Consider the following 19,309-nt stretch of genomic DNA (forward strand, 5'->3'; position numbering starts at 1 on the left):
TGGACGATGTAACAATTGGAAAAATGTGAGTTATGTTTCACATCAGTAATAGTAATGTATCAGTGGTAAAGTTCTTGAATTTATGCAAAAGAACATCCTTTCCCTGGAAGATATTCGGTGCACTCGAAGAGCAAAAGTAAACAAGGCAAAGTAAGTGAATGTGGGTGGTAGCTTCTAGCAGCTCACTGTACTGAATTCTCTTGAATGACTACAGTGCTTCCGAGTAAGAGAAAGCTCTTAGTTTTATTGTAGCAAATTTAGTCCATTTTCTTGCAAAAAAATAAATCTAAATGTTTGATACTGGGTATACAGCTTAAGTGTTAGCCTTCAAATTACCTAAGAAGCAAACATTTGGCCTACTTAATCAAAGGCACCAAAGCTCGTAACCATGTTTATTAGAGAAATACTTTCACTTGGAAGTTCCTTTCTTTGGAAGTTGAAGATGTGCTCCATGGCACCGGTGCTTGTGTTTTCATCAAACTCCCCTCAGCACAGCAGGAATCCCAGCTCTCCGGATGCTCACAGGCCAAGGGACAGCTCAGTGTCACCACAAACCCGACCCGACCCATCCCCGAGGGTCAGGAAACAACACTGTGTAGGTCAGTCCTGCTGTTTGCATCCAGATGGTTCTGGAGCTGGACAGCCAGGGAAATGAGGCACTCGAGCGCCTCAGCAGCTGCAGCGGCGATCCTGTCTGCCCCAGGAACTTGCACTTCACCTCTTCTTCACAAACTTCTTTCTGGAAGCATTGGGATTTAACCGTCTCCTCCCGGCTCCCAAGGTGCTGTCTCGGATCTGCAGGGTCGCCGACCGGCTGGAGATGTCATTCTCTGCAAAGGGAGATACCCCAGCTATGTAGTCAGGGGCAAACACGTCGGTTTTCTGCCTGGCCTTTCGGGAGAGTCTCAGCTGAGGGAAGCGCTGGTCCTCGGTCAGATGGGGGTTGACGGCGTATTTGCCCCCTTTGGGCATGGGAAGTGAATACTGTGAACAAGAAGAGGAAAAGCCATTAGAAGGACAGGGAACCATATGCAAACACGTCTGATCCTGTTAAGGTCAAGTTTACTGACAGCTCTGGAGTGTACCGGTCACTGCTACTATGTGCTAATAAGCACATGACCTGCATCTTCCCACCTCACCCCGACCTCAACTCCCAGGGGGAAAAACCCAATGCAGTATTTGGACTACATACCCTCCGCTAGTGACAGGAAGAACTGCCTATAAGCACAGAACTCTAGTTAGCAGCTACCATTTTCCTAGTGGTGTGGATTAGTAATTCTGAAACTGTATTTTAGGATTGAGCAAATAAATTATTATACAAAATGGTGTAAGGATAAGAGGGAGGGCTAGAATGAACTCTGTGGGGTTGAAACTGAAGTTTATAAACTTATAATACAGACAGGTAATAGCAAATACTCATGTGTACCTTTATACACATATGCAGACCTACAATCTCTGTCCAGTGTGGGCTGAGAAATCTATGATCCCCTAGCGCAATGAGCCCGCCCCGTGCTCGGTCAGCTCTTTGTCTCTAAAAACCACCCTTCAACAATCAGAGTTCCGTAGAGAAATGGCTGACTCTGGAGCAGGGACAGCGTGAGACAAGGGCCAGAACATCTTATGCCAAAAAGTAAGAAAGTGGTCAGAGAATAATCGGGACACTGAAATGCTGAGGTTTTCTTGGTCCTCTCTGTTCACTTGGATCCTCGTGCTTAAGAGGTCTTGGTTTTCCAACCGCAGGCCCTGCTGCTGGGGGAGCAGGAGACAGGCCACTCACCCGGAGGCCCCGAGGATTCAGCACCTTGGGGTTGCGGGAAAAGTGCATATGCAGGGTTCCATCGTCGCTGACGGTCACAGACACCTTCTTCAGGGTCTTGTTTCCACAATGTGAACAGAACACTCGGCTCATGTCAGATGTCGTCCTGAAGACATAAAAGGAAAGGCTGCATGCTGAAGCCACAAGCAGCAAACCCCTTCCCCAGAGCACAAGGTGAGTCACGGGGGTCAGAGGAGGAAACAAAAAAACATGGGGCAAAGCTGAGCAGCACCCTACACACCACAGCCCACGGCCGCTTGGCCTCCTGCTGCTGCTGCCAGTAGACTGCTGCTGCACGACCCGAGGAAAAGGGAATGAAAGGACACACGCAGCAAGTAAGTAAACACGGAAAGGGAGCAGAATGTTTTTATGTTTTTACATTAACACTGAAGTCTTACTCAACTGCCAGGCGTTATTCTACAAGTTGAACTTCACAACAATCCAATGAAGTTGACGTTCTCTCCATTTTATAGATGGGGAAACTGAAGCAAGATAAGGAGCTTGCTCAAGGTCAGAGCTAGTAAGTGGCAGATAGTAAGCCCAGGGAACCTGGCTTCACAATCAGTGCTCTTAATATCACCACACTTAGGTTTGTTTGTTCAAGTTTATGTAGAGAGAGAGAGAGAGCATGTGAGTTGGGGGAGGGGGCAGAGAAAGGGAATCCCAAGCAGGCCCTGCACCGTGAGCATGGAGCCTGATGTGGGGCTTGAACAAATGAACCTGTGAGATCAGGACCTGATCCCAAACCAAGAGCTGGATCCTTGGGACTGAGCCACCCAGGCTCCTATTTTTTAATGTTTATTTTTGAGAGAGAGAATGCATGCAATAGGGGCAGAGATGGAGACAGAGAATCCAAAGCAGGCTCCGCACTAAGTGCAAAACCAGACGTGGGGCTTGAACCCACGAACTGTGAGACCATGACCTGAGATGAAGTCAGATGCTCGGCAGACTGAAGCACCCAGGCACCCCCACATCAGCGTACTTTGTAAAGGGGTGAGTTGCCGCAGCTCTTTGTACCTTGCCCCGAAGTGTTAGCCTGGGTTTTAAGCCAGGAAGTGGCTCCAGAGGTGCCAAGAATGTATTAATGAATTCCACAGGAAACCCTGGAAAGCTGCTACAGTTGGTTAGGTGTGGATGGCAGACCCTGAGGCCCTGCCTCTGCCCTATCCACTCACGCCCCAACAGGGGACCTTGGCAAGAGAAGTTGATGCTGTCAAGGACCAGATGGCAGTGCTCGTACCTGTCCTTGAGGAATTCCCCCTCAGTTCCCCAAGGTCAGGAGACAAACTGTGTGACTCTCCTGAGATGCCGAATCCTTTACCTGCAAGTCTCCGAGAGTAAACCAAGTACCTCTCAACAGGTGCTGGGAACTAATTATTCTGAGTAAGAAACTATCCAGTCACTGGGGCTAACCTCACAAGAATGGAGAACATTTCTAAAAGCTGCTAAGAATTCACCTGGAGGAACATGGGGTTTTGTAACAAAGGGCAATGGGGGAAATAAGGTTTCATGAAGCAACGAGCTTTACCCTGTCCTGAGCCTGGTACGTCTTCAAACTAAAGATTCAGAAGAATACACAAGCAGCTTTGAGGAGTAGCTCACCACGCCACAGGCAAGCCTACACACAGTGGTGGCAGGGCAGGGCCCCTAAGCCATGAGTTTTGAAGCCTGCAGGCGAGCAAGGGTCTCTCCAGGTAACTTTACTCTCAGCAGAACAGCACTAGGGACCCAATGAGACACCCTGCTGCTTCAGAAACCTTCCATGCAGGCCTCAGCACTGAAGGGCTCCACCAGATGATGGCCACCAAATCTAAGTGAATCTATGAAAGGGCTGTAAGAAACCATAGTGTAAGATCCCAGGGCCACACTTCACCAGCAAGGCTGCAGTACAGTCTCTTCCACTCCAACCAGGTCTCTGGGATCCTGAGAGAGAACACTGGCCACCCCACCACCCCCAAGAGCCAAATCAAGAGCCAGAAAAGAAATGGAGAGAAGAGCATGGCCGGTGAACTAACAGCTCACCCGAGTGACTGAGTGGACTTGCTCATACGTTCTAGATACCACACTCTTACATGACAATCAGCTTTTTCAATGTTATGTAAGAATCTGAAGCATCAACTTTTACAAAGCTAGTGCGAGATAAAACCTGAATCTGAACCTGTATAATCTTAGTCTATTCCCTTTTTAAAAACAGAATATCTAAAGTAGACCAAAAAGTACAATGACCCCCCCCCCCGCCATGTACCCATCACCTAGCTTCAACAACTATCAGTTCATGGCCATCCTGTCCCATTCTACCCCCAGCCACTCTTCCACTTGTGTATTATTTTAAGGCAAATCCCAAACATCATTCCATCTATAAACATTTTAGTACTTATTATAAAAGGAGAGCTCTTTGCTCCAGAATCCACACCCTTAATCCTACGACTAAAATATTAAAATGGGAGGTCACAGGTGCCCTCTGTCCCATGGGTGCTCTGATGGAGACTGAACCAAGCCCACATAGGAATGACAAGGTAGAGGAAAAACCTATACACAAGGGTGTCCTTCAGAAAATCAGTAGAAAGGACAGGAAGAGGGGTGCTTGGATGGCTTAGTAGGTTAAGCATCCGACCCTTCATTTCAGCTCAGGTCATGATCTTGCGGCTGTGCGACGGAGCGCCAAGTCAGCACTGAGCCTGGAGCCTGCCTGGAAGTCGCTCTCTCCGCCCCGCCCCCACTCACGTAGGTACACACCTGTGTGCGTGTTCTCTGTCTCAAATGTTAGAAAAAAAGAAAAAAAAAAAAGAGCAGGAAGAAAAGAGTTCAGGCAGTGGGTCCAGGTTCTCAGCTACGTACTTGAAACAGCCATGGCAGCGTAAGATGTAGCTCCGGGCCTCGCGGACCAGCATGCCGTTCACCGCCAGCACGTGCAGCCCCATCTGAAGCAGGACGTTCTGCAACCAACAAGTTAGAGCAGCACTCAACTCTGCAAAGCCAAATTTTCTTTTAACTTGTGTATAATTACAGTTACAGTCTGGTTTGGTTCACAAAGGGCTTTTGCTAAGGAAAGGCAAGCTTAGAATGCCTCTCAAGACATATAAACTAGGACAAAGATTTAGATTTCTCTCGTACATCAATGGCCCCTCATTAGCAATCGCTCTTAACAGAGGCATTTATCTTGTCAAAGGCAAATACGCTCTTTTCATAGCTGGAAATCTCTTTTTCCAAGTACCTAACTGAATGTGTAATATTTAACATAGTGGAAGAGAGCCATCAACATATCATGAATAGTAAACACTAAAAAAACTTTGTTGTTATATTGATTCTCTAGCCTCCAAACAAAACTAAATAATTAAAGAGCACAGGTAACGTTTCTAGAACCAGGAAAAGAAGCATTACAGACTAGATGTGTACATGTCCCCGAACCTCCAGAGACCCCTGCCCAAATCAGGTTATGCAGTAAAGCCTGGGGCCAGCCAACGCCCATCCACCCACCTGCATGGCAAAGTCTGTAGTGACACAGCCGACCCGCACGTCCTTGGGGACGGCACACTGCTCCAACTCCCGCTGGATCTGCTTGATGTTGCTGGGAGTTATCCATCCACCCCCATCGTCATCACTGTCCTCGTCTTTCCTTTCTTCAAATCCATTCTCTTCCTCCTCGTCCTCCTCACTCGGAACGTCATCACCTTTGTCAATCTGAAACAAAAGAATTCACAAGTTCCCAGTTCACGGGAGCAGCAGGGAGGAGTTGGCAGGTTGTCACCAGAGATCATAAATCGGGGCCTTACCAGGAGCTCCTGCAGTTCACGATCGATATTAGGCAAAGGGTTTCTCCAGAACATGAAGGAACTGAATTCCAGGTTCTCCGGCTCACGGGCTGTGTGTCCATGTTGGAGTGTTTCTCGTGGGGGTTTAGGCTGAGGTTAAAAGAGTAATAATGTTAAAACCTGAAAACTGAGAAGTTTACAGATGAAATGACAGATGACTCAAGTCAGATTAGGCAGGGCTGGACAAACCAGGATATTAGTCTAGGGAAGTCTGGCTCACTTGTAAATGATTTGTGGAGATAGGACATGTAGAAGAGGGCACAAGAAGGTGGCCTAAGGAATCACCTTTGAGGGCAGATGGAAACCAGAAATGTGTAGAGGAGTTTCTGGGTGCTGACTCGATGAGCTCACTTTAACCTTTAAAAAGAAAAGAAAGTAAGTGACAGCTCTAAGCAGAGAAATACAGTTTGAAAATTCAACATGGAAGAAAAGGTAAAATAAACAGAGAACAAAATATTTTCCCCATAATTATTGAAAAATTGGAAAACATAATAATTATTCAGGGATCCCACTAGTACCAAATAATCATTTTAGAACATTTTTATCCTTATAAAAAGAGCTGTAATGAACACCATTATTTAAAAAAAACTTCCATGTATCTTTAGTTATATATTTACGAGAAATGCCTAAGAGTAGAATTGCTGGGTCAAAATATACTGTTTTATTTTTTTAAAGATACACTGTTTTAAAGCTTCTGATACAAAATATCTAACTCTTGGGGCACCTGGCTGGCTCAGTCAGCAGAGCATGAGACTTGATCTCAGGGCTGTGAGTTCAAGCCCCACATTGGGCACAGAGCTTACTTAAAAAAAAAAAAAAAAAAAAAAAAAAAAAAAAAAAAAAAAACAAAACTCTAACTCCTGCTGAAGGTTGCAGGAAAAGAGCAATTTTATGAATCATGAATTGATGGATGCCAAATGGAAACCCAGCTAACACATCACACTGTGCTCAGTTACAAAGTCAAGCTTTATGTAAAACTATTCCCTTCACCCCCATCTTCCCCAAACATCCTGGTGACACACACAAATCTGTTTTACACATCATTTTTAGACTTTGGATTAGAGGACTCTACACCTGGTTGAAAACAAGTGACGACAGTTCTAACTAGTACAGTAACAGGAGTTCAAAGCACCTCTGATGATTTTAGGCACAGAATACCAAGAAATTCTTAGGGGTGCCTGCTGGCTCAGTTGGTGGAGCATGTGACTCTTGATATCAGGGTCGTGAGTTCGAGCCCCACGTTGGGAAGAGAGTTTACTTAAAAATTAAAAAACAAAAAACAATTCGTAGTCAACACTACATGAAATTAATTATTATAGTATTATTTAGCTTCTAAAATCTTCTGGTCTGGGAAGAGCAAATAGGGCCCAGGCACAAATCCATTAGTCTCTTCAACCTTAACCAATGCAAGTAAGTCCCTAAAAGCACAACAGGAACCTAGAATTTGAAGGTGGCAAGAGCTTTAAAAAAAAAAAAAAAAAAAAAAGGCAAGCACACTAGTTCCTTCTTGCTTCTGGAAAGACATCTATTTAAAACAACAGCAAGAATACAGTTGATTTTTACTCTATTTTTGCATTTTTCAAATTTAACCATCCCTCACTAAAAACTACAGGCAAAAGAGACTGAGACAGATTTGCTAACTGTAATATAGGAATCTTATTTGGATCCTAAGCCAAACAAACTTTGAAAAAAAATTATAAAATAATTGGGAAATGTAAACACTATTAATTTCGTGTAGATGTAAGGATTTTGTAGGGTTTTTTTGTTTTTGTTTCTTTGTTTTTAAATAGACACACTTTATATTTATCTTTAAAGACACACCGTGAAATGTCTATTGATGAAATACAATGTCTGAGTTCAAAATACTCAGGCCTGGGGGTCAGTAGAAATGAAATCTGATAGATCATGACTTGGTTAAGTGCAGAGACAACTGATGGGGACACTGGGTCCACCATACTATTCCCTCTACTTCTGTTATATGGGATAGTTCCCAGAATAAAATTTAAAATAAAAGGAATAAAACCAATAATCCTTCTGATTTACCTTTTCTGGTTCTTGTTTTAGGTGAGATACCCCAACAAATTCTGCTTCTAACTGATAGGTGAGTGCCAGCACTTGGATATCTGTGGCAGAAAGGCTGGGATAGTCTCCCGTTTTCTTTGAAAACTCAGTCACTGTAAAGAGAGTCCCAACTTGCATTAGAAGCAACAAGCCATATGACCTTGAATAACCATACTGAAAGTAAGAAAAGAACTCAGAATCAGCATCCCAAGGAAACCCTCTGAGTACTTGCATCCATTTTCTTGTCTTATTCTACTCATTGTTGAGACATGTGTTCTCTATCACTAAAATTCATGCCAGTTAGATTTACTGTGACATCCTTATCTCATGCAGATGAAGGAACAGGAGAACAAAGTTAACACGAAGTCACTGAAAGCATAATGTTTGTAAATGATGAGAGTTCCTTCTCTAAACTTTATTATGTTGGAAGAGAGGATCTCTTCACTCTCAGCTCAAAAATTCTTTGATTGTAACAATCCAGATTAATAGAGCAGGCATTCACATTCCAAAATGGGATGAAAAATTAATTCAATCAACAACTGTTGTGGCCTATGAGGACACAAAATTATTGGACTGCTTTGTGACAACTCTGCTTTATAACAATACTGCTCACGTTTCCTAAAAAGCAGGTATTAATAGCTAAAACTTACTGGGTACCTACTATGTAAGAGGCACTCTGCTAAAAGCTTTTCATTTCATTCTTAAGCGAAATCCTATGAAGTACTTCCTCGGAAAGACTAAGTAACTTACAAGGATTCCTATTTTGGGGGGCGTCTGGGTGGCTCAGTCCTTAAGCCTGAGACTTTGGCTCAGGTCATGATCTCACGGTTGGTGAGTTGGAGCCCCAGCCCGCACAGTCTCTGTGCTAACAGTTCAGAGCCTGAAGCCTCTTTCAGATTCTGTGGCTCCCTCTCTCTGCCCCTCCCCCACGTGTGCTCTCCCAAAAATGAATGTTACAAAAATTTAAAGATTCTGATTTTTTAATCCAAACAAATCTGAATGTTTACAAAGCGTCAGATATGAAGTGACATATTCCTCACTGAATGCTCCCAGCACCCTCTGAGGTTGGTGCTATTATTTTCCCCATTTTACAGAGCAAGCAACTGAGGCCTAGATAGTCTGAGTGATACTAAGAGGTATATACCTAGAAACTGGCAAGGCCTGACTGACTCTTGACCCAGAGAACCGCTCTCCCCCCATAATCCCCCCAAAAGTGCAATTTCTGAATCAAATGCTGATAAAACAGCCAGAGCTCAACTGACACCTGAGTCGGTCCAGAATGTAGAGTGGGACCCAGCTTCGCTATCAACAGCGGGGCAGAGGCACTCACCCAGCCGCACGTATTCCGGGAAGGGCTCCTTGAAACGCAGCTCGTAGGGCAAGACGGCGAGCCGCCTGCGTGTGGCCTTGTCCCGAATCTCGTTCACCACATCCCGAATAGTGTAGATGTTCTTCCCGATGTCCTGTGGAGAGACCCGCCCAGCTCGCACGCGTCCACACCACGCAACGCGTCACCCGGGTTCCCGCACTACTTTAGGGGCCGCCAGCCCAAAACCCCTTCGTCTCCGCTGTACCTCCCTGTACCTGCAGAGCCGCGTCGCGAAGGAAGGCCCCGGCGTCGGCCACAACGTGCTCCACGGGCGCCATTTTGACCGAAGGCGGCCTCAGCGCGCCTGCGCACGGAGCCTGCTCCACCCCTACATCCGTCAGGGCCTCTGGGAGCCCGGGGGAGCGGTTATGATTTAGCGGCGCCTCCTGGCTGCGGCAAAGGAATACCCTGAGCTCAAGGCTACCCGCACGCAGGCGCGACGTCGCCAGCGGCCCAGCCAGGTGTGGGCGGGGTCGAACTTCGAGAGACCCACCCCCCCCCCCCCCCCGCCCTACTCCTCAGGAGATAGGTTTCTGCGTCCCCCCTTTAGCGCCTCCTTTACTCTTAAGTGGAAAACCTGTATATAGTCTCGTTGTTACAAGTAAATCAATACAGATAAACTACAGATTATTTAATGATCACAACAAGCCTAAGAGATAGGTACTATTTTACAGCTAGTCCCACCTAACAAGTCTAGTATTTGGTAACACCCGGGACTGACTCTCGATCTCAGGGTTCTGGGCGTGGAGGCTACTTACCAAAAAACAAACGGATGAAAAACTACCACCACAACAAAAAGAACACCTGGACAAACCGACCCTGAGCCACTTTCTTATCCATTATGCTCTACTGACTGCTACTTACCTACCCCTGCTTCATTAGAGGGGTCTTTGGTGTCCTTGCCCACTTCCCTAAGTGAGGCGTGTAATTTACTAGCGAAAAATTCCTTGCTGGACAGAACTGAAAGGAAGTATTAGATGACTTCTAAATTCCTTTTTAAATCGGAGATTGCATAATTATGATATCTGGCCTGTTATAAATTCATGCTGGAGAATTTTGGCAGAATGTTGAAGTGGGTTTTCTGTCATTCATCTTCAGCGACATTGATTTATTCTAAGCTTTCTCTGTCAAGTCTTAAGTCTTATTCCTTTTTTATAATTTATCCATCCTACCTCCGAAAATCCTTCAGTGCCCTGGAGGTCCCCTTCCGCAGGTGCCCAAATCCTCTTTCTTTCCCCAAACATCTGTCTCAGTTTTTCTTACCATAAGTTCTCTTCAGTCTCCAGAGCCAGTGGCTTTTGTCCTACTTGCCCTGCCTGAAATGACATGGTGGAAGGCTGTTTCTAATGTTCATAAAAAAATTTTGGTTTTATTTCTCAGCTTTCTGTTTCTCTGCAGAATTTGACATCGCTGACCATCTTCTCTTTCTGAATTGTCTCTCCTTCCCTGACTTTGGTGATACTTCAGTATCCTAGAGTTCCTTTGAATACTCTTGGCAGTGTCTCACAGACTTTTTGTCTGTCTTTGCTCGTTTTGTTTTCTTCCAGAAAATTGTGCTGACCAATCATTACTTACTTAGTCTCTAAGAAGCAGGTCAGTGGACCCCTCTATAAAGCAGTCTCTGATCACTCAGATCAGATTTTTCCCCAAGGACAGATTTGAGCTTTTCTTTCTGATCACACTTAAGACATTTTTTATTTTTTAATTTTTTTAATGTTTATTCATTTTTTGAGAGAAAGAGAGAGTGACAGAGTGCAAGTAGGGGAGCAGCAGAGTGGGAGGGAGACATAGAATCCAAAGCAGGCTCCAGGCTCTGAGCTGTCAGCACAGAGCCTGACACAGGGCTTGAACCCACTAGGCGAGAAATCGTGACCTGAGCCAAAGTCAGCTGCTTAACTAACGGAGCCACCTGGGCACCCTTATACTTCAGGACATTTTAGTTCTGTTGTTCCATAAGCAGTTATTATTCCTCCTTTGCACTATAATTAATTGGGTGTCTTTTTAATGTAGGTTGGAAGTCAGGGACTGTGTTTTGGGGTCTTTTTCCTCAAATGACCATTTCAATTTAATTTGTAACTTTTGAGGGACACTTTTATGAAAACATTTCAGAATTTATTGTATGTCTTTTCAAAAAAATCTCCTATACTGTAGGATCTACAGCAATGTGTTCAACAGCTCAATAAATGTTGATGAAATCTATTCATTCAGCAGTTTAAACAGACCTTCTGTGGGCCGAGCACTGCTTTAGGAGCTGGGAGATGGCTCCTATCTTCACAATTTTTGTAGTAGGAAACATGGTACATACACATATATGCATATATTCATATATGTCAGTGATAAGTATGGAGAAATATGAAGAAAAAAATAAAGCAGGAAGGAGGCTGGTAGGAGGGGGAGTAAGAGATGGGTTGCATATTTAAATAGGGTGATCAGGAAAGGCTTCACTGTGATAGTTGAGCAAACATTTGATGAGAGATGAAAGGGTCAGCTATCTGACTACCAGGGGAAAGAGCTTTCCAGGCAAAGGGAAAATCCAGTCCTAAAGCCCCAAGCCAGAGTGGGTGAAGCAGAGTACCGAGGGGAAGAGTAATTGGAGATGAGGTGAGGAGGGATCATGTAAGGCCCCATAGATCACCATACACTCATTAGGTTTTACTCCTTTATTTAATTAAAAAAAAATTTTTTTTTTAACATTTGTTTATTTTTGAGACAGAGACAGAGCATGAGCAGAGGAGGGTCAGAGAGAGAGGGAGACACAGAATCCGAAACAGGTTCCAGGCTCTGAGCTGTCAGCCCAGAGCCCGATGCGGGGCTCAAACTCACGGACCGAGAGATCATGACCTGAGCCGAAGTCGGATGCCCAACCAACTGAGCCACCCAGGTGCCCCAGGTTTTACTCCTTTAATGCACAATTGTGAGCATGCTTGCCTGGTCTTTTCTTTTAGTGAACATCTACTTAAATACCACCAAGTCAAGGAATCCTTTCCCAATTCCTCTGGAATAGAATTAGTATAACTCCCTTCAGTGGAACTAGAGAAGTTTTAAATAGTTTTATAAATAGTTTTAATAGGAATTAATGTAGGGCTCAAGATAGGATGAGAGTGTTGGGGAACAAGAAGCCGGAGGCACCCTAAGAATGTCCTGAAGGAAAGGGAGAGAGCACCAAGAAACTGAAAGCAGTTTCATTCCCAGGACAGAAGGTGGCCAGGACTGCTCGTTCTCTCCAGAAGGACATCATACAGGCACCAGGCCTGGGATAAGAATGTTTTGTCTGGCACCAGATGTACTCATGACCCGGTATGGAATATACTGCAGGTGCAGGACCTGTCAGGATGTCAAATACTACATTGTATGTGCTTGCTGTTATCAGACAATTTGCAAAAACAAAAGAGGCTTGAGCCAGGGGACCGATGCTTTGGCTCCTGGAGAGTGTCAGCCCCCTGCTTTCCAATTCTCTCATCATCGCACCTTTAGAACCTGTGTCTCTACAAGAGAGGGCTGTATCTCCTTGAAATGCCATCTCCTGGATTTGGAATGGGAATAGGAACAGTAGAGACTAAGTACTCAACGAATTTAATTTGCATGCATAATAGGATCCATCTAAACTCAAAAACTCCAAAATAACAGGATAGTTTGTAGTGCTTAAGGCTAATTATGTGATTAGTATTTCATTTATTTATTTAAAGGTTTTTTTTTTAAGTTTATTTATACACTTTGAGAGAGACAGAGACAGAGTGAATGAGGGAGGGGCAGAGAGAGAGGGAGAGAGAGAGAGAGAGAGAGAGAGAGAGAGAGAGAGAGAATATCTCAAGCAGGCTCTGTACTGCCTGATGTGGAGCTGGAACTCACGAAACTCTAAGATCATGACCTGAACTGAAATCAAGAGTCAGACACTTAACGGACTGAGCCACCCAGGCACTCCAAATAGTATTAATTTTAAACAAATAGTGATTAAAAGTGAAGAATTAGAGTCTTCGTTGAACTGTCAAAGCTGAAGCTCCATACTATTAGTACAGACTGTTGATTTGAAATGTTCTTTATAATTAATAACATTCTATCTGCTTTGTAGATTAAGGAAACGGGGGTTGGTTTGGTGTGGTGAGGCACTTTATGGACCCAGCCTGGGGTTTTTGAAGCTTTCCTACCTTTGCTTTATGTCACAAAAACAGATGCTCCATAAAGACTACTTCTGTGTTTCTAGAGTCCAGAATGGTGCCTGGTACCTGGTACCTGGTAGGCATAGGGTTGCCAGATACAGCAAGTAAAAATGCAAAATGCCCAACTAAAATTTTCAGGTAAAAAGCAAACACTTTTTTGTTTTTTTTAGTATAAATATGTCCCGTGGAGTATTTAGGGGATATCTATATATTGCATAGCAGTTTATCTGAAATTCAAATTTAAATGGGCGTCTGTATTTACTGCGTAACCTTAAGGAGCTCAGTAAATATTTGTTGACTTGATTGGCCTCCTCTCACCTGTAAAATGGAACTAATGAAAGACCCGCCTCCGAGGTTGACGGGAGTGAATGAAGCGCCTGGCACACAGTGAGCCTTCAACTTATTTGCTTGCTCCGGGATCAGCTAGCGAGTGGAAAGCCCTTCCACTTTCCAACACAGGAATGATAAGAAGGCGGACTCCGGGACAAATGCACCCAGGCCCTGCCTAGGTTGCCCACACCTGCAGCTCTGGCCAGCCTCTTCCGGGTCAGGTGACCGCGCGCGGTCACGTGACCCGGCCCGAGTGCGGGCGGTGGAAGGCGGAAGTGGGAGCGGAGTTGGGCGCCGCTTCTGTGGCCGCGGCAGGTAGCGAGCGCCGGCGCGATGGGCGCGGGGGGCTCGGCGCGCGGGCGGGCCGGGGGCGCGGGGTGGGCGGCGGGCGGCGGGCCGCGCGTGGTGGGCCGGGCGGTGCAGCCCGGGCGCCGGGGGGCGGCGGCTTCCTGTGGGAGGGGCCTGGCGCGGCGGTTCCGGCCTCCGAGGAGGGGTGTCCCGGCTCCCGCCCGAGCGGGGTGGGCGCACGGCGGGCCGCGCGCGGGGGTTCTTAGAAGTGGACGCGGAGGCGGCCAGGGTTGCGGCGGGCGTCAGGTCCTGCCGGAAGGGGGAAAGGAGCTTTGGTGCCAGGGATGAAGAGGCGTGACCTTTGTGGAGGGATCGGGACTGGAGGAAGGGGCGACTTGGGACCGAGCTGGAAGGGGGCTCCTGAGAATATGACAAGGAGGGAAAGGAGAAATCAGGAAGAAGATGCGGTGTGAACCCCATCTGAGAGTCTCTTCCTTCCTTCTTCTTTGGGAATGGTTGTTACACCAGACTTTGATTTGGGTCCCATTCAGTTTTTAAACTTCAGGAAGGATCACAGAATCTTGATCATTTTGCTTTCGTCACACCCACTTTGTCCTGGTTGGGTAGGGTTCCACTTCTTGGGAACCTAGCCCTTCAGATCATCTTTCTTTGAGTTTTTCCCAGATCTGATCAACTTCGAGGCTTAAAAAAGGAGTGTGGGCACTTTACTCTGGCCATAAAATGGCTTTTAGCCTAAATTGTTGACCACGACCTAGCCCAGCATTACCTCAGCAACACTGCAGAAATCTTGGACACAGTGTCTCTACTGCTTTATGACTTTTCCTCTTTCTTCAGTTTAAATTATTCAGTTTCCCTTACCCTATGATTGCTTATCTTGACACACTGTAAGTAGGTAGGGTAACTGAGAGGTCTGGGTTGTGTTCCTTAGAATTGTGACCTGGATCATTATTTCAGTATTAAATACCTGTGTTAAAGCTGCTCATCCTTTTTTTCTGCATGCTTACTAAAATTTGCCGAAGTGAAATGAATTTCATGGATGTGATATAACTGGAGTGAATGTTCAAACTGGACAGTCACAGGAGCCAGAGTCGTTTTGGATTACAAGTAGGGGGAAAAAATGACTATGCTTCACAGTTAAAGGGGTGCCTGGGTGACTCCATTGAGTGCCCGACTTCAGCTCAGGTCACAATCTTAGAGTTCTGAGTTCAAGCCTCCATCTGGCTCTCTGCTGTCAGCGCAGAGCCTGCTTTGGACCCTCTGGCTGTCTCTCTGCCTTTACCCTGCTAGCGCTCTCACTCTCTCTTTCTCAAAAATAAGTAAACATTTACAAAATTATAAAAAAACAAAAAACGTGAGTTAAAGGTTTTGAAGTATTTGACAAACATTTAAAAACTAACTTCTGTAGCAGCCTTTTGGGTTATGTTGGGAAGGTATTATTCCCATTTCATAATGAGCAAACAGACCTAAGAGAGAGTGGCTTGATTTTTAAAAACAATTTATTGTTTTCTTGTTTCCTCATCTCTTTCTTCCTCCTAGACTGCACATCCTTCAAGGGTAGGGTTCATATCTTGTTTGGCTGCTACCCTAGTGCCTGTAGTCACTTGGTAAACGTTTGGTGAATGCATGACTTTCTAAAGGTCATGTAGCTATAAGCGGAGGACAAGGCTTTTGAACTTGAGACCTAGCTCTTTTGTCAGACTGCCTTGCCATTTTTTGTATTATTGGTCCATGTGGAAATGATAGGCATAGGAAAAAAGCTTGGGTTGGCTTCTTAGTCTCTTTTACTTAATGATGACTTTCTCAGTTACAAACAGCTTATATCAACATCTCATTTAATTTTCACCACGATCCTGTGAAGGGCAGTATTATCCCTGTTCCACAGATGAAGAAACAGTTTTGGTGGAGTCCATACTTTAGATTCATCCCAGACTAGTGAATGAATGACTGAGCAGGGACTGAAGCCCAGGCCTTTTAGCTTTAGACCCATTCTCTCTCATTTGCAGAAGCAATATAAAGTTGTATTTTAAAAGTATTTTTTCAAGTGTAAAAAGTATAATATTTTAAGGAAAAAATAATATATATATCACACCAAAGGTTGTGAATGTAGAATGCAGTTGACGTTTAAAAAACTACTATGCCCTAGATGCCTCTTCCTGGGAAAACAGTCTTTTATTCAAGGAATATGTGTGAGTGCTGCTCTGGGCCAGGCACTGTGCTACAGTTGTACTGTCCAATATAGTTGAGTACTAGAGAGATGCTATGAGTACAAAATACACACCAGATTTTCAAGAGTCAGTATGGAAAAAAAGGGTAAAAGATGTCATTGATTTTTTTTTAATGTTATAACAAACATACTATTAATATAGTATCAATATGTACTATATGCAAAAACATTTTAAGTTTATTGGGTTAAATATAATAATGTAATTGGATTAATTTCACCTGTTTCTTTTTCTTTTTTTTAATGTTTATTCTTGAGAGAGAGAGAGAGCGAGCGAGCATGAGCGGGGGAGGGGCAGAGAGAGAGGGAGACACAATCTGAAGCAGGCTCCAGGCTCTGAGCTGTCAGCACAGAGCCCAATGTGGGGCTGGAACTCACAAGCCATGAGATCATGGTCTGGGCTGAAGTTGGACGCTCAACCAACTGAGCCACCCAGGTGCCCCTCACCTGTTTCTTCTTACTTTTTAAAATGTGTTTCCTTGTGGGTCACCTGGATGGCTCAGTTGGTCTCACAGTTTGTGGGTTCAAGCCCCGTGTCGGGCTCTCTGCTGTAAGCGCAGAGCCTGCTTTGGATCCTCTGTCTCCCTCTCTTTCTGCACCTCCCCTGTGCTCTCTTGCTCTTTGTCTCTCTCTCTCAAAAGCAAATAAAAACGAAAAAAAAAAAAACCCTTAAAAATGTGTTTTCTTGAAAATTAAAGATTATATTGGACAGTGGTATTCTAAACACTGGGAATATAATACACAAGAAAAGCAAAAATCTCTGCCCTTGTGGATCTCACATTTTAGTGGGGCAAGGAACAATAAACAAGATAACCACATGAAGTGCATATTATATTGTAATGAAGGAGGGAAGTGGCATGTGGTGTGGAGTGTTGGCTGGGGTTGCAGTTTCCCTTAGAGTCTTTAGAGAGAAGCCTTCCTGGGAAGGTGACTGTTGAGTAACGATCTGAAGGAGCTGAGGGTGGGAGCTGTGTCAGTGCTTCAGGCAGAGTTGAGTAGCACTAAGAAGGAGCACCGCCGGTAGGTTTGTGGGCCAGCTAGGAGGCTACGGTGGCTGGAGGGGTGTGGGTGAGGGGGAGTAGAAGAGTGAGGTCAAAGAGGTGTTGGGGACAATGGGAGAGATGAGCAGGTCATGGAGGGCCTTTTGGCTTATGGTAAGGATGGTGGCTTTTACTCAGTGAGTTGGGGTCATTGGAGGGTTTTGAGCAGTGGAGTGCAGAAGACATATCTTGCTTTTTATCTCAGTCTGGTTATGGTGCAGAGAAAGAGCACAGAGGGGCAAAGCTAGAAGCGGGGAATCAAGTTCCGAGGCTATCACTATGATCCAAGCGAAGGAGGGCGGGGTGGGAGAGATGGAGGTGGTAGAGGTGGTCAGGCCCTGGGTATATTTTGAAGTATAGTCCACAAGGGTTGTGGATGTAGAATGTGGAATTATCATTAAACTGAAAAGGGGAAGACTGTAGGAGGAACAGGGGCTGGGGCTCAATTTTGTTGACATTGATTTTAACATGTCTAATAGAAATCCAGTGGAAAGTGTGTGGGGCAGTTAGGGAATTCTGGAGACAGGCCTGGGTGAAAGAGGTACTTGTGGAAGTGGTTAGCAGGTGGACAGTGTTGAGAGTTAAGACACTAGGCGAAGTCACTTACAGAGTAGTGTTGGTACATATCCAAGAGGAGTGCTTCGTGCAGGAAGTTAAATTTTGTAATAAAATCTCAGGTTATACTGTTACACTACTAGGTATTTTAAACACAGCAAAGCATTGTAGTATATCTTGGTGAACTTGATTTTCTTTCCTTTTCACTTTTCGTTTAAAGATCCTTTTGAAAACAACAAGCTATTTTCAAAAAATTATTATTTTTTTTACATAGGCTCCATGCCCAAAGTGGGGCTTGAAGTCATGACCCTAAGATTAAGAATCGCACGCTCTACATTTTGTCAGTAAAATACTTAAAGAGGGTTCTGAAAAAAAAAAAAAAAAAAAAAAAAGAATCACATGCTTTATACTGACTGAGCCAGCCAGGTGCCCCACTAATTTGTTTTTTTTTTTTTTCCTTGAGGAGACTACTCTTCAAGGCGTACATCTTTGTGGTGCCACTAAAATCAATTTGAGTGCTAATTTCTGGAGTTAGTCTGCCTTTCTGGGTTGGTAACCAATTTAGAGACCTCCAAGAACGATGGGAAAGACACAGCCTGGAAGGATGGGTAATGAGTTTTTAATGTTTAAATATTAGTCTTACCTGACATGTATCGAATGCCTATTGTTTGTTGGCTATTCTGTTTTATAGATTTAAAATGGGACCCCACTGAGGTGAAGTGATGTGCGTGAGGTCTTGTAGCCAAGACATGAAAGAGCTGGGATTTGAATCTTGGTCTTCTGAGTTTAGATCTCATGCTTTCATTAGGAGATGTGTGGTAGTGGATACACGACCATGAACTCCCATTGGAATCAAATTAGTGAGCTGGTTTGGAGTGATTTTGAGTCACTTTGGACTGTTACAGATTCTGGAATTTCTGAGAGGTGGGAATGAAAGGGAAGATCTTGTTTCCCTTAAAAAGAACTAACTGAATCTTTTTTAGAAAGTTCCTGTCCTAGGGCGTCTGGGTGGCTCAGTCTATTAAGTGTCCAACTTCGGCTCAGGTCATGATCTTACAGTTCGTAGGTTTGAGCCCCGGATCAGGCTCTGTGCCGACAGCTTGGAGCCTGGAGCCTGCTTCAGATTCTGTCTCTCTCTCTCTCTGCCCCTCCCCGGCTTGCACTCTGTCTCTCAAAAATAAACAAACATTAAAAAAAAATTGAGACAAAAGTTCTAGTCCCTTACTTTTCCCCACAAGCTTGTAAACACTCAATGATTTAAGTCAAGTGTTAATAACTACTTCCAGGAAAATGCCAAACACTAAGACTCAGCAGTCCTGACCTGGGGCAGGTGTCTCCTTCCTCTGGGTCACTCATGCCTTTTGCTTCCGTTTTGTTGTGAGATCTGCTTTCCAGTCTCTTTTATTATTAGCCTGTAATTCCACTGTGCTCCCAAAGATAGGCCCTCCCCTGTCTTTCCCTCTCTCTTTTTATGTACTTGGTCTTTGTACGCATGTCATTTGGCAAAGTTCCGTTCTGTTTGATTGTTTTTCAATATGGACCTTTGGAGAATGGAAGGTAACTCAATGCTGGCTGCAGGAGAGAGGCCAAGAAAGAAGAATTAGTGTTGGAAATAACTGGAAAAGCATGAGAATGTGAA

At 44.7% G+C, this 19,309-nt stretch overlaps 2 protein-coding genes across 3 annotated transcripts in view; one reads left to right on the forward strand and one right to left on the reverse strand.

Annotated features, from left to right (window-relative positions):
• Positions 1 to 224: 224 nt before the first annotated feature.
• NOB1 (NIN1 (RPN12) binding protein 1 homolog) lies at positions 225 to 9,488 on the reverse strand. The gene is made up of 9 exons (XM_007090360.3): positions 9,274 to 9,488; positions 9,020 to 9,152; positions 7,672 to 7,802; positions 5,914 to 5,985; positions 5,590 to 5,718; positions 5,294 to 5,497; positions 4,655 to 4,752; positions 1,778 to 1,922; positions 225 to 984 (listed from the first exon to the last, which is right to left on the reverse strand). The coding sequence occupies exons 1-9, from the start codon at positions 9,334 to 9,336 to the stop codon at positions 715 to 717; spliced, it is 1,245 nt and encodes a 414-aa protein (XP_007090422.2). The 5' UTR covers positions 9,337 to 9,488; the 3' UTR covers positions 225 to 714.
• A 4,302-nt stretch (positions 9,489 to 13,790) lies between these two features.
• Positions 13,791 to 19,309, forward strand: part of WWP2 (WW domain containing E3 ubiquitin protein ligase 2) — a 149,619-nt gene continuing 144,100 nt past the window's right edge. For both annotated transcript variants that reach the window (XM_042969661.1, XM_042969662.1), the window contains exon 1: positions 13,791 to 13,860. The gene's annotated coding sequence lies outside the window, so the exon portion shown is untranslated. The remainder of the gene's footprint in view (positions 13,861 to 19,309) is intronic.

Source organism: Panthera tigris, chromosome E2, assembly GCF_018350195.1.
Source record: "Panthera tigris isolate Pti1 chromosome E2, P.tigris_Pti1_mat1.1, whole genome shotgun sequence".
Classification (NCBI taxonomy): Eukaryota; Metazoa; Chordata; class Mammalia; order Carnivora; family Felidae; genus Panthera; species Panthera tigris.

Bases quoted from the DNA above. Each gene is read 5' to 3' on its own strand.
- NOB1 (XM_007090360.3), bottom strand. From the start codon at position 9,336: ATGGCGCCCGTGGAGCACGTTGTGGCCGACGCCGGGGCCTTCCTTCGC. The intron at 7,803-9,019 runs GTGAGTGCCTCT...CTCTCTTTACAG, and splicing joins CCCGGAATACGTGCGGCTGG to TGACTGAGTTTTCAAAGAAA. The intron at 4,753-5,293 runs GTGGGTGGATGG...TGTTGGTTGCAG, and splicing joins CTACAGACTTTGCCATGCAG to AACGTCCTGCTTCAGATGGG.